Source organism: Paroedura picta, chromosome 3 (genome assembly GCF_049243985.1).
Source record: "Paroedura picta isolate Pp20150507F chromosome 3, Ppicta_v3.0, whole genome shotgun sequence".
In the NCBI taxonomy this organism is placed as follows: domain Eukaryota; kingdom Metazoa; phylum Chordata; class Lepidosauria; order Squamata; family Gekkonidae; genus Paroedura; species Paroedura picta.
The window spans coordinates 136,889,514-136,903,357 of record NC_135371.1 but is presented as its reverse complement, the minus strand read 5'-3'; the positions used below and the strand labels follow the sequence as shown (position 1 = coordinate 136,903,357).

General features: G+C 53.3%; 1 protein-coding gene across 1 annotated transcript; it reads left to right on the top strand.

The window, feature by feature from the left end:
- Positions 1-8,687: 8,687 nt before the first annotated feature.
- On the top strand, positions 8,688-13,426 carry CBX8 (chromobox 8). Its single transcript, XM_077328180.1, has 5 exons — positions 8,688-9,074; positions 9,583-9,626; positions 9,828-9,893; positions 10,010-10,076; positions 10,221-13,426. The coding sequence occupies exons 1-5, from the start codon at positions 9,006-9,008 to the stop codon at positions 11,067-11,069; spliced, it is 1,095 nt and encodes a 364-aa protein (XP_077184295.1). The 5' UTR covers positions 8,688-9,005; the 3' UTR covers positions 11,070-13,426.
- Positions 13,427-13,844: the final 418 nt, after the last annotated feature.

The window sequence follows — 13,844 nt, the reverse complement described above, 5'->3', positions numbered from 1 at the left end:
TGTTCGGACTCGGTTCTGTAATATAGCGCTTGTTTTGCTTTATAGAAAGCCCAGGAGGCCAAGCGCTTGGTAATCCTTTGCCGGGTCCCCCTGTCACATGAGCGTGACAGGCCTTGCTTATTTCACCTTAGATGAGGTGAAGAGAGAGCTTCGGCTGAGCAGGGACAGCGACCTCGATGGCACTCCAGAAGCAGGCAAACCACAAGCGATTGGACCCGGATTAGAAATATTCTCACGCCGTCCGATTGTATGAAAGCTCCCACTGCATTCAGTGGGCTTTTGCTTCCAGATCCGTGTTGATAACATTACACTTGACTGCCTAAATCCCGCTTTCGGGGCAACACTAATAGCTAAAATGTATCTGTCTTTTCTCCACGAGCTCAGCGAGGCCTCCGTGCTTCTCCTCTCCCATCTTGCTCACACAACAACCCTGTCAAGGAGGTCTGAGAGAGACAGATCGTCCCAAAGTCATCGAGGGAATTCCATAGCAGTTTAGAGCCCTGCACCCATTTCACCCAAATCTCAGTGGAACATTTTAACCATGACACCCCACCGGCTTTTTGCCTTCTCATGAGTAAAACATGGATTATAATCCCAGGCGAAGCCTTAAATAATCAGAGGATCCATCCTGTCCTTCGATCTCCAGCCGGCAATGAACACGGCTACCTAATACCATGATAAGCAGAGCTGAGCCACGGGGCTTGCCACCCGCTTCCCTCCCTGGGGCCCGGAATCCCGGCTCTCCCAGCGGGCTCTCTTTGGAAAGCTCCATGGCCCTACCCAGGCCCCTTTCCTGCCCCCTCCGCCCGCCCGTCAACCCTTCGGAGCCGGCTCGCCCCCTGCTGTGCAACGGCCCTCAGCCTCTGGGGCGGAGGGGGGCGGACTCCTCGCCCTCCGCAGTAGCGGGGAGTCTGGGCTTGGCCGCAGCCGGCCCCGGGTCAGCCCTGCCTGACCTTTGTGCCCTCCTTCCCGGTCCCCGTGGCTTGCCGGGTCTCCCGCCTCCCCGCTCCCCCCTTCCCCCTCCGGGGCAGCCAAGCGCGATAATGGGATTGGGCGACCCCCGCTGGCTCTTGCCTGCACGGACAGGAAGGCTCCCGGGGCAGCGGCGACAGCGCTTCAAGGAAGGCGGAGCCCGCCACCTGCTCGCACCGGCCGCCCTGCGCCTGAAAGCCAGTGGATCTCCGCGGGCAGGCAGGCAGACAGGCAGGCAGCGGCCACCGCGGCAGCTCTGCCCCGGCCAGTTCTTGGGTAGCAAGAGAGAGCACCGCTTCTTCCTCCTCCTTCCTCCTCCTGCTTTATCGCCCAAGCCAGTGCCCAGCGCCCAGCCGGGAGGCCTTGGAGGCTTCTGGATGTTCAGGGAGGGAGAGGGGTGCGCGGGGGGGGGGCACAAGACAGACTTCGCCCCACAAGCTCCGGGGTGAGGAGCGATTCTCAAAGAAGGGCCCAGGGATGAGGGCCGCCCCAGAAAGGCCCGTGAACAGCCTCTCTCTGCCGCTCCGAAGTCCCAACTAGCACCCGCCTGCCCCCACTCCGCCCCCTTCTTTCAGTGGCCATGGAGACCCCACCTTGGGGCCAAGAACGACCCAAGAGCCCCGGGATGCCCAGAGCGAGGGAAGCCGAATACTCGGGCCGGGGCTGGGGGAAGGGAGACTTCGGCGAGCATATCCTATTTCTCCCGCAGCCAGACCTTCGCCGGTGCCCCACGGGCCTCATCCCAGTGGAGGGCCTGCTGGGCTGACTGGTGACCAGGATTTTCGACCTCTCTGTCTCCCCTTCCCTCCCCTCAAGTGGTGGCGGGCGCCTAATATGTTCTGTTTAAAAGGTTAGGACGAGAAGGGAAGTGGCCCAGGTATGGAAGAGCGGGGATACGAACTTGGGCCTCCCGGGTTTTCGTTCTTTCCTCCCCAGCCAGATTTCGTCTGGATTGGAAGCGGAGGAGGGGCCACACACTCGCCCACACCTGGAACGCCGGGTTGATTATTTTTAATTTTGTTTCTATTTCAAACCCTGTTCAAAGGTGGTTCCCCGTCGCCTGGCTCCTCGTCGCGACCCGGGTGCTTCTTGGAGGTCGCCCGTGCAAACACTGACTCAGGCCGGCCCTGCTTAGCCCCCGAGATCTGAGGAGTCCGGCTAGGCTGGGCTGTCTGGGTCAGGACGTTTGGCTGATGGGGGCGGAGGCAGGGATTCTTAGGCAAAGAGGAGAGGTCCTCGGAAGGATTCCGGGAACAGGAAAGGCGCCAATCCCCCAGTCCTTGCCATAGCTTCTCCTCTTCCAACCCAAGGCCTTTTGCTAGCACGGGAAGGGTGAAGACACAGAATAAGGTGACAGGGGCAGGGCAGCGTGTCCACCTGCCGCCTGATTCCCCTCCCCGCTCCCCCTCCTCGTCACCGGCGCAGCGCCGTCCTTCCCCACCCTGGGCTCGCTGGTTTCGGCAGAGCGGCAGACAAGCTGACAGGCACCCGCCGTATTTATTGGTTTAGTAGCTCCCACTCGCCGCCCTCCCGTAGCCTTCCCCGCAGGGACTTCGAGTGCCCTGCCCAGCACCGTCCTCAGCAGTTGCAGAGAGACAAGCCGCCGTGGCAAGGAGAGAAACCGCAGGGGGCCCGCTCATCGAGCCGCCCTCGTCAGTTAACAGGTTGGAGGGTCTCGCCGGAGCCGCGGACAGGCAAGTGAGTAAGGGCGGTGCCTGAACTGCCTTTGAACTAGCCTTGGGGAGAATGGGAAAGGATCGGCTGGGATAACCGGTCTAGCACCCTGAAGCGGACGGGAGCTTTCATGCTGGGCGGGTGCAGGATTCACCCGACCTTTCACCAACACACTCACCGTATTCAACCTTACCCAGACGCCGGCGACATGGAGGGACACCTGCGCCCACACAGACAGAGAGCACACTGACTGGCATGCCTGTCGAGGCACACTTGTTTAGCAATAAGCCCCCTAAGAACAACTAGGCTTACTTCAGAGTAAACGTGTTCAGGGTTGGGCAACATTTTGAATTAATTCACGACAGAACTCTAGGTCGCAAAAGACTTGGTGCAGTGGCTAAGAACAGCGGCTCCTCCACGTGCAGCCAGCTGGGTGACCTTGGGCTCATCACAGCACTGATAAAGCTGTTCTGACCGAGCAGTAATATCAGGGCTCTCTCAGCCTCACCTCCCTCACAGGGTGTCTGTTGTGGGGAGAGGAAAGGGAAGGCGACTGTAAGCCACTTTGAAACTCCTTCGGGTAGAGAAAAGTGGCATATAAGAACCAACTCCTCTTCTTCTTTAGTAACATCAGGGCTCTCTCAGCCTCACCTCCCTCACAGGGTGTCTGTTGTGGGGAGAGGAAAGGGAAGGACTCTTTCTGGTAGAGACTCCTTCTGGTAGAGAAAAGCGGCATATAAAATCCAACTCTCCTCTTCCAACTCTGGGTCCAATGGTCCACCTGCTGGAGCCTCACATGTCCCACGAAAACCCAGCTGAGAACCTTGCTCATTTCCTGATAGCTGCCTAGGCAAGCACCCCATTGTCAGAGACAGAAAGCGCTGGGACTCATTAGGCTATCGGGGCTAATCGCCTAGGATAGAGCTATCCTCGGTTGAATGAATCCAACCCGCTTTGAAAGTCCTTAGCAGCCACCACCATTCTTGTGGCAGTGAATCCCACAGGTCAGCCACCCACTGTAGCTCTTCCTTGTGCCTGTTTTGAGCCCGCTGCCTGCCATTTCATAGGTAGACCCATAGGTAGACCAGAGTTCTGCCGTTACTGGCAGATAGAGAAAAAGCTCCCTGTATCTACACCATACAGATTGTTAAGTCTCTCTCATGTCACCCGCTTCTTGCCATAAACGGAAATGTTCTCGATGCTTCCAAAGAAAACCTCTCTCCACTCGAAAGCATTTAAAGCACAGCTGCGCTCCGCCATGGAAGTTCGACGCGCCCGCCACCAGTTGTGTGCTTAGGCATCGTTTCGAGGCTGGCGCCGCCCAGACTCATGAACTGGCAGACACATACACGTCCGTTTCAGAACCGCGTCCCCACGGGATTTCGGTGCCGCTCCAAACGACTTCTCTGGCACAATGAGGGAGAGGGGGCCAAGAACACGGGGCCGACCCAGAGCCAGCCGTGAGTCTGGAAAGAAGACAGCTGCCCTGCCTCTACGAGGAGTCCGGGTCTCATGGCCGAATCTCCCGCCCCGTCGTTTTCGTGGTTCAGTCGGTCCCGCGAGACCTCGAAGCAAGCAGCCCCGGAGCGCGCTGAGGGTTGAACTCCGTCCGCATCATGCGCTCAAGTGAAGGGCCGGGTTATTGTAGTTGTGGCTTTGATTAGACCATTTTCTGCTGCTGCCTTGTGGGTAAATCCCCGGGGAACACGGTGCGGTTCATGAGCCAGATGAAAAATACTGACGGAGTTGTTAGTTTCATAGAGGCAGATGGAGGTGTGATTTAAAAAAAAGAAAGACACGGATTTGGTTCGTTTAGAAAAGGGGAGGAATGTATGCTGCGGACTAGGGGCGCTCAATCGGGCCACGCGGAAGCAGCAGTCGACGCCGATTCCCTGTCGCCGGACAGCCCCGCGCAGAAATGCTCGCTGCAGCCTCGTCAGCCAGCGCCACAGACTCAGGCGGACCGACCGCGCTCCAGGCTGCGAGCCGCTGCGCGTTCCCTCCAGTCGCTCGGTAGGCGCAGGCGCACGGCGCAGGCACGGACGCGCGCTCCGGAAGACTGACACTTCGCCCCGCCCCCTCTCCCGAGCCTCGCAAGAGGCGATTCCCTCCCGCCTCTCGCAGGGCTGCTCCTGACACTGCAGCGGCGCTAGGCCGTCGTCAGGCCGCCAGGCGCAGAGGCGCGCGATTGGCTGAACGGATGGAGAGCGGTGCCAGCTCCGCTTAAAGAACCAAAGGTGGTTCTTGTTCTTGCCTTTCCTCCTTCCAGTATTCGGCCGGCCGGGGGCCTCCTTAGGCAATTCCGTGAGGACAGCTAGAGGCATGCTATGGCGGCCCTGCCTCCTCCCTCCAGGAAAGGAGCTCCCAAAAGGAGCTTTCTCCCTCAAATTCAAAGAGACCAGAAAGAGAGAGAGAGAGAGAGAGAGAGAAAGGGAAATCCGAGCACCGGTAAGAAACAGGTGTCTCGCAGCCCGTATCTCATTAAACGAACACATGCACACAAAGAGACACAGGGAAGGAGGGCAAGGAAAGCCAATGAGAAAGCTTATTTTTCATGCAGCTAACGATCTTAAATGGAGCTGCTGACATTTTTTCCTTCGTGAAATGGCAATGCTCGCCCGTTTTATTTCCACTTTCACACAGGCGCACGCACTCACCCCGAGACAGGCAAAATTGCAGCCAGATGGAGGCGACCTAGGTGGAAGAGAATGCGTTTACCTTATTTATCCAAGCGGAGGCGCAGTTACAAAGCAGTATTGCAGTTCTGGCAAGCCTTCTGCCTGAAAGCCACTGGGAATTGAGCAGCCAGGTCGCAGCGCGTTCTAGATTCTGTCCCGGGGGTGGAGTGGGGTGGGGTGAGATGGGGTGGGGTGGGAACGTGCTATAGAATCTGAGGCTAGGCACATGCAATTGGCTCGAAATTCCCCAAGAGCGATGTGCCCCGTTGCTAAGATCGTGGGGAGGGGCGGGGGGAGTAGAGTCATATGAGAGGCAAAGCTCCGGAGAAAAATGTACTTTAAGAATCAGGTTTTATGCCGGAGATCAGATCTCCGATACGGTAAGCAAAAATATAGGAAGACAACCGCTTTCCGATATTGTTTGGGGGGACTGTGGAGATTGTTGCCTACTGATAAAATAAATAGGCGCCTTTAGCGGGCTTAAAGGTAGCATATTACCCCAGCACCAGCTTTCGATGACTGGAAGGTACCTATTGCTTATCTATATACCCGCCTTCGAGTGGCTGGCCATTCAGACCAGGCTGCACTATGACCATTTTAGGAGGCGGGAAAGAAGCGTCTTCCCTCCGCACTTTCTCCATCGGAGATGGAGAGACGGGACCCCTTCCATGAACGCTACTGCGACACCTGACAGGTGATAGCGCTGGCTCTTCCATTTGCTGCCTCTACTAGCCATGCATTGCACTCCAGCTCTGTGCTAGGAGCCCTACCAAACGTTATTAAATAAGCCTGCCCTTGATCTTGACAGTGAGGCTGCTGTGAATCTCTCCAAATTAATTCGAATTTTGATTTGGACGCCACCCTTTGTGCTCGGATTTTGCCGGACTGACGGCGTCTATGTGCGTATTTAAATTCGAGAATCAGAAAAAAGGTTTCTTTCTCTCTCGATCCCCTCTTCCCGTGGAGCCTGAACTTCGGAGTCCTTTCAGTGTCTAAAAAGTAAACATTGTTAACTAGAATAATGAGCCAGTAAAGTCACTGAGGGATGAAATATAGAGAAGTGCTACCTTGAAGCAAATAACGGAACTCTTGGAGCCATCATTGATTTAAAGGGGCGGGTGGGGGAGGAAGAGAGACCCTGCGAGACTCGAGGATTCCGTCCCCGGGCACCCAAAAGCACAGTGGGGCGTGTGCCTCGTTAGAGCCCGATGGACACTTCTGGGGTGCTGATTGTCGTGACACGCAGGCACAGGCGGCCACAGGAACACGCCTTGCTAGATTCTTAGATCCCGGGGTCACCGGAAGCCCAGGGAATGTGTCAAGCTCAGCCTGGCCACACTTGCGAAAAGCCCAGCGGGACTCGGAGCTAGGAAACCAGAGCTTCCATCGTAGGCTCTTGAGGTCGACTTTATTTGCACGACCCAAACTGTTGGAAAGTATTGAAGCTTTAAGCAGAAACAGCTGGGTGGATGGCACCGGTCTCGGTTACTACGGAGTACTTTGCAGCACAGGACGAAGTGGCTTCTAAAAGGGAAGGCAGCATTGGCAACGCCTGTCCGGCGAGGTGATTTCCCACGTGATTGATAGACGCCCCCCTCCCTCGCGGGTCTACAGCCTCCGACGTCTTCTTAACCCGTAACGGGACTCTCTGTGGGGTGGGTCTGGGTATCTTCTGAGAGGTAAGTATACTCTGAAATATCTATCGATGTTTTAATAAAACCCTGACTAGCTAGTTATTGATGAATGTATGGGTAGCTCTTTATTGCAGACTATTGCAACAGGACCCTCACCAATCAACAGGAAGATTTAAGATAAGTCAGACTTAAAGTCAGTCTATCAGACTGTCGGTTTGCCTGTCTTTCTAGAAAGAGATTTCCCCCTCCCCTTGGTCAGAATTAGTGACTGTTTTGTGACTAAAATACTTGGGTTTAAGGGTGTTTTGGGCTGGTCAGGGATCACCATAATAACACCATAATAACGTCTGGCATTTCCATGCCTAATCTAGCGGAGTCCAAAAAAGCCCCCTGGGTTCAAAGGCGCCTCTTTCCAGCGAAGTCGTCTCGGGTTCTCGCCTTGGAAGCCACCCCGCTCCGCTCCGCTCCCACCGGCTCTGATTTGTTATTAGCGCTGGCCATGGAAGTGACTCCTGCGTAGCGGGACTTGTACTTTTGTTTCTACTTACAGAACAGGAAGATCACTAGTATGTAACAAAAAAGTCCCCCCTGCAAATTGGATGACTGTACAGGCATTCGTAAGAAATGTACGCTCTGTCTGTGTGTGTGCAGGCGCGCGCGTCTCACGCAGAAAATATGCCGAAGTCAAAGTTCACCTAGTTTCGCTCAATGCGTTGTAATAAAAGCGCAAGAGTGTTGCGCGCTAACTTTTCTTGGAGGACTCGCTGTTTGTTAGGCAGTTCATCGGGAGGCGACAGGGCGACTCTTCCCTGGGCATTGGAGCCGACGCAGCGCTGTCTTCAAGGCCCGGCTGCATGGGGATCTGCGGGGGCGGGGGTCCGGCCCGGGGAAGAGAGGGGGGCGCTGCGACGCGGTCCGACTCCGACTTTCCCAGCCCATTGGGTGTGCGCGCCTGTTAAAATCCGTTTCTCCGCCTGCCCGTCGCGGCAGCGTTTCAGGAAAAGCAGCGACTGGCCTCGCCGGCCGCCTGAAGGCCTCGTGCAGGGACTCCGCGGTGGTGGCGGCGCAGAGCCCGCGACGGTCCCGCCTCCCTCGCTGCTCACCGACACTCCGGGCGGCAGAGGCGCCGACGGGGGCGCGCAAGACGCACGGCCGGGCGGGAGGGTGGGGGACGCACCCCTGCCTGCCTGCCTGTTTCCCCGCCCCACGAGCACCCCAGCCGGGAGCGCCCCAAGGAGACCCGCTGAGGCGGACCCGCCGCATCGCGTCCCTCCCCGAACCGCTCGTTAGCGCCCCCTAACCATTTCGGCCGCCGCTCGCGTGCCGGGGGAGACTCGGGTCTGGGAGGGGATTGTGTGTGTGTGTGTGGCGGGGGGGGGGTGTATGGGAAGGGGGGGCGTGATCCCCACGGCCTCGGCCGCCTCCGGCTTCCCCAGATGCCCGCTGGCTCTTTCTTTGGACGCTGCTTCTCCGGTGGCGATGGGAAGGGGCGGGAGCGTGGCGGGGACTCGCTCGGGAGGGCCGGGGAGAGCGGCCGGGCCTGGCCAGGAGGGCTGCCCCGACCGGCGCCCTTCCCTCCGCCCTCCCCCGGCCCGCGCAGCCAGACAGCTGAGGCTCCCTCCCCGCCCCTCCTGCGCCGCCTGGGAGGCCGCCTCCCCGCCCCCCGCCCGGCCTCGGCCTGCTCCGCTTGGCTCCGCCTCCTTGTGATTGAAACGCGGCTCACGTCGCGAGGAGGCGGGTGGAGTTGGGGAGGGTGGCTGGAGCCGGGCCCAGCCAGCCCGCGAGCCTCGGCAGCCCTCCCCCCCTCGCTCCCTCTCTCGCTCCCTGCCTGCCTGCCTGCCTGCCTGCTCCTCCGAAGCAGCCAGCCAGCCAGCCAGCCAGCCAGCAGGCCGCCTTGGCCAGCAACAAGTGCGGAGGCAGGCGAAGCGAGGAGCGGAGAAAGAGGGCGGGCGGGGGCTGACGTCAGCGAGCGGAGTATTATGGTCTGGGCTGCGCTGGCTGCTGCCGCCGCTGCCGCCGCTTTTCTGCTGCCAGCGGCCGAGTAAACATGGAGCTCTCCGCCGTGGGAGAGAGGGTGTTCGCGGCCGAGGCCTTGCTTAAGAGACGCATCCGCAAAGTAGGTGCCTCCGCTTGGCTTGGCCGCGCAGCCTCGCCTTTGTGCGCCGGCCAGCCGACCCGCCAGGCCCGCGCCAGGCCCGCGGGCGACCGCGAGAGGAGCGAGCGGCGCTCCGCTGGTGCACGGCTCCTGCCTGGCTCCCCCCTTTCTGCAGCAGCAGCCCTTCGTCGCCAGCCGCTCCCCCTTCCTCTGGCGCTGCGCAGATCGCCACCATCGAAGGCTGATGCTTGCTTTTTAAAAAATGCATGCACGTTTGGGCTGCGTACATATTGAGCTGCACGAATTTTCCTCCCTCTGCATGCACATTTTAGCATATCTGGCAGCACCGCCCCCCTTTTTCATGCATGGATTTTTCTTCTCCTCCTTTTCATCTTACATATGCATTTGTAAGACTTTGGATACACCTTTATTTTGATTGAATGCATGTTGGAGTGGCGAAATCATTGTTTGCCTGCAGCCCCCCCCCCCCGGAAAAGCATGCTTACTTCTCTTTTCTTGGCCTCTGCAGGGTCGTATGGAATATCTTGTGAAATGGAAGGGCTGGTCCCAGAAGTAAGTAACTGTCAAGGCTGCCCTTGATGTCCACTAAATATGGTGGTTTTGCCTTATTTTACAGTATAATTAGGCCTGATGAGTTTTTGGGTAGAGGGATGGACTAGATGATCTTTTAAGGTGTCTTGCAGTCGCCATGCTCTGGAAAGATAACAAATATATAAAATTATACAGCTTTGTTCTCCCCCACCCATTTGTTAGGTACAGCACTTGGGAACCTGAAGAAAACATTTTAGATGCTCGCCTGCTTGCAGCCTTTGAGGAAAGGTATGCTACTGGGAAACATATCCATCATATTTAGCATAGCAATAGCACTGTCCTGGGGCAATACTAAACTGATGTTCCTTTTAAATCCCCCCTTCAAAAATTACACACACATATAGGGAAAGAGAAATGGAACTTTATGGTCCCAAGAAACGAGGTCCGAAACCGAAAACCTTCTTGTTAAAGGTAAGAGAAAAAGATTAGTATCTGGGCCGAGGACCCATGCATTTATAAAAGATGTGCTTGAGAAACAGACACCAGGACTGGTGTGTACATTGCAATTGTGGAATGCTTGTGGAATCTCCTCTGGTAACTTTATCTGTTTTTCAGGCCCAGGCAAAAGCCAAAGCCAAAACCTATGAATTCCGTAGTGACTCCAATAGGGGAATCCGGATGCCTTACCCAGGAAGGTCTCCCCAGGAACTGGGTTCTACGTCCAGAGCTAGAGAAGGACTGAGACAAATCCCCCTGCCCCCTCAAAGCAGCTCCACCACTGTGACCACCAACCCTTCCCGAGTGGAAACAATCCAGGAGAGCAGGGTTGGGGCAGAGGAGGATCGATCTGAAGGAGCCTTAAAAAAGCGAGGCCCAAAGCCCAGGAAAGACCTTTACAAAGACCTGCCTGAGCCTGCTGATGTGGCCTCCAAGAGGAAATCAGTGGAACCAGGGGACAAGGTGGTGGCAGATTATCTAAAAGCCAGGAAGTTGGAAGAGGCTACAAACCCTGGTGCAGCCAAGTTCAGTTCGGGACATAGTGTGATCCAGTTAGCCCGGAGACGGGAGCCTGAATTACCCAGTACTGTTTCCAGTCCCAGAGCAGAAGGTGGCATGAAGCTGGGAGCGCCTGAGACTTACCCTCCCAGGCTCACCAAGCACAGGGCTGATTTTCTGGATCCAAAGGGGCAAAGTGGTTTGGACTTGGGTGCCCCTAAGATCCTACACAGCTCTGCAAATCAAGGCAGTTTATACCGAGATGGGCTAGGGAGCCAGGCTGGCAGGCCTTCCCTCATCGCTCGCATCCCTGTCTCCAGGATCCTCGGGGACCCTGAAGAAGAAGCTTGGAGCCCATCTCTCAACAACTTGGAGAAAGTGGTTGTGACTGATGTGACATCAAATTTCTTGACAGTTACCATTAAGGAGAGCAGCACAGACCAAGGGTTCTTTAAGGAAAAGCGATGAATACACTTGGAGAAGAGGAGGCATTTAAAGGGTTTGGTAGAGCTTGGTTTTGGCTTTTTTTCTTGGACAAGATTAAAAAATCTGTCCTTAATTCTTTTATTCCTCCCCTTTCACCACCAATTTCAGTTTTGGTTGAAAAGATTATCACTAGAGTTATATTTTCTATTAGATGTAAATATGTTATTTAAAGAAAAATACATATATATATATCTATATACATATATATATATTTCAACTCTAAGTTGTTTTTTTTTTAATTTAAGGCTCTTGGAGGACAAACAAACAAAGAACTGATGTCTCTCTTGCCTCAATGGTAAGAGCAGGTGTAGATAGCAAATGACCTTATTAGCTAATTATAGTGTTTTGATTTCATTTTTTATTCAATTATTTCTCCTCCCTTCCCCCCCAAAAAATGATGTTGATGGCAAATAGGGGATATTGTGTTCATCTGGGGACCCAAAAAGTCTCCAGCTTCTTGATTGTTATATTATAAGGTATTGCTTTGTACAATCAAGTGTGTTGTATACCCAACTGTTGTAGCTGGACAGCTGAAATAAGCACTTGACTTTACAGTATTGTCTTTCTTTTGTGTTGCTCCAGTTTTTAAAAAAAGTTGTTGGCTTCAGATGTTCATTAAAAACAGTTGAAAGATGTTTTAGCAAAGAAGTATTAACTTGAATGACCTTTTCTTGCAAGGGAGAAGAGAAATTGTACGTTTTGAGATTCCGAAAAGGAGTAGCTGCTGTCATGCACTTTAATACAATTGTCAAAGGGGGGAGGAGGGGAACTGAACTGATCCTTTAGTTTAACTTTCTCTGAGATTTTTCTCCCTTAAGTCCATCCCTGCTCATTCCAAAAAGATAATCTGTTTACATTCCTTACATGCCAGAAAAGTTGGGGAGGAGAGTGTTTTCACTGCTCATATTTTAAGTCCTCCTGCTGTTATAATGAAAGTAGAGTCTCCTTGCCCCCCCCCCCCAGTGATTATGGATCTGTTCCAGGTCTCTGGACAAATCGTTGAAAAGTGTTGCATAATATATATTCCTCATAAATAAAAATATCCAGTTAGAGATGCAGAGAATACAACTTTTAAAAGTCCATTAACCATGAGGCAAGACCTGGTACTCCAATAATCTCCTCCCCCCACAAGGCTTCTGCAGTCTGTTAAAAGTGAAGCAGTTCTTTCCCACCAATGCTGTGTAAAATGTAAACCCCCCCCCCTTTTCCCTGCTTCCTTTAAGAAAGCATTATGACATCTGATGGATTTTGGAGTCTCTTTTATTTGTCTCTGCTCCACTAAAGGAAAATAAGCCTTTCTTTCATAGACTAGCATTAACCTCCTTTATTAGGAGGAGATGTGCAGAATGGGGGTTGGGGTTGTTTTCATTTATGTACAGCAGGTGCTGTGGTGTCCCAACAGATATTGATTTAAGGATCTCTTGTTGGTTCAAAAAGCACAAATCTGCCTAGCAGCCCCTAAGGGCCTGGCAGGGGGATGAGTAGCCTTCTCTATCTTCCTGTGAATGGCTTACTCACTCACTGGAGCTCTTTATAGCATTTTCACATTTGGGGACTGCACAGGGGACAGAAGCACATGTGGTATTAGAAAGTGGCCGAGGGGGGGGGGAGGGAGGTAAGCAAGTGGGTGCAGAAGGAGCTTTCACTCTTCTAGGGATCAACCGAAGTCTACCTTTATTTCTCCCATATATTCTTTTGCGACTCCTCCGCCCCTTATCCAGCTAATTAAATATGTTTTTGGTTGTTTATTTAGACTATGAAGTTAAGTTCTTAGTTCCCATCTAAAGATATTGTCAAGGTTTTAAACTTCAGTCATTTCAGATAATTAAGCAAATAAACTGCAGATATGCTCAGTTCCTTTCATATTAAACCTACAAGGGAGTGGAGGTGTATGTCAGCATATGTATGTTCACAGAGGTTCCGTAGCCCTTTACAGAGGATGGGGGAGGATGGGGGCAGAGGAGAGCTATAGGCCAAGAGAAGCACTCCTTGAGTTGAAAAGTCCTACATGGTGTCCTTCCCCCCTCAGGTGTCAAGAGTGGTATATGCCACCTATGATATGTGTTTCTAGAAGACTAGATACACAAATGGGTATATAAATCCTAGACATACATGTGGGTGTATATGTGTATGTACATAGTTACATATATTGAATGTATGTGTGTGTGTGAGTTATTTAATTCTCTTTAAGATTTGTAAAGAAAACAAACCTATAATCATTTGGCCTAACAGTCTCAAAAGTGAAGCTTAAGTAGGTGTCTTCTGCCAATGTTGAATGTCTATTGCAATACCTGCTTTTTATGTGAATTGAAATATATATATATTCCTTTGTAAATAGAGATTTGGCTTTTGTTTTGTGTTTGTTGCTATCAGAGGGGCAAAGAAAGAGAAGGTCATTATGAATTCCCCTTTACTAACTGAGCAGCTCCTCCTGGTGTGCTGGAGGAGTCTGTGTAGGATGCCTTGCCTGAGTGAGGTGCTCCCATGAAGGAAAAGAGTTGCTCTCACTGCCTTACTGGATGAAATCTCCCTTCTAGTGCAATGGCTAGTCTCAAAATTAAGTTGAAATTAAGGGAACTGAAATGGTTCCAATCTGGGTAGACCTCACTGAACACCTGTATCTCTTCCCATACCTTTAGGTAAATTAGCATCTATACAGCAGATGACATTTGATGGCTTTTCAGTTTCCATTATTCCTGGCGTATTTTTCTTTTGCCACACTTTTTGCAGGGTCCCTCCCATCTATAAGGGTCTGGG

What these genes read in the sequence shown, in the direction of transcription:
- CBX8 (XM_077328180.1), top strand. Translation starts at nt 9,006, where the DNA reads ATGGAGCTCTCCGCCGTGGGAGAGAGGGTGTTCGCGGCCGAGGCCTTG. An exon ending in TTAAGAGACGCATCCGCAAA is followed by an intron (nt 9,075 to 9,582) that starts GTAGGTGCCTCC and finishes TGGCCTCTGCAG; the next exon opens with GGTCGTATGGAATATCTTGT. An exon ending in CTTGCAGCCTTTGAGGAAAG is followed by an intron (nt 9,894 to 10,009) that starts GTATGCTACTGG and finishes ACACACATATAG; the next exon opens with GGAAAGAGAAATGGAACTTT.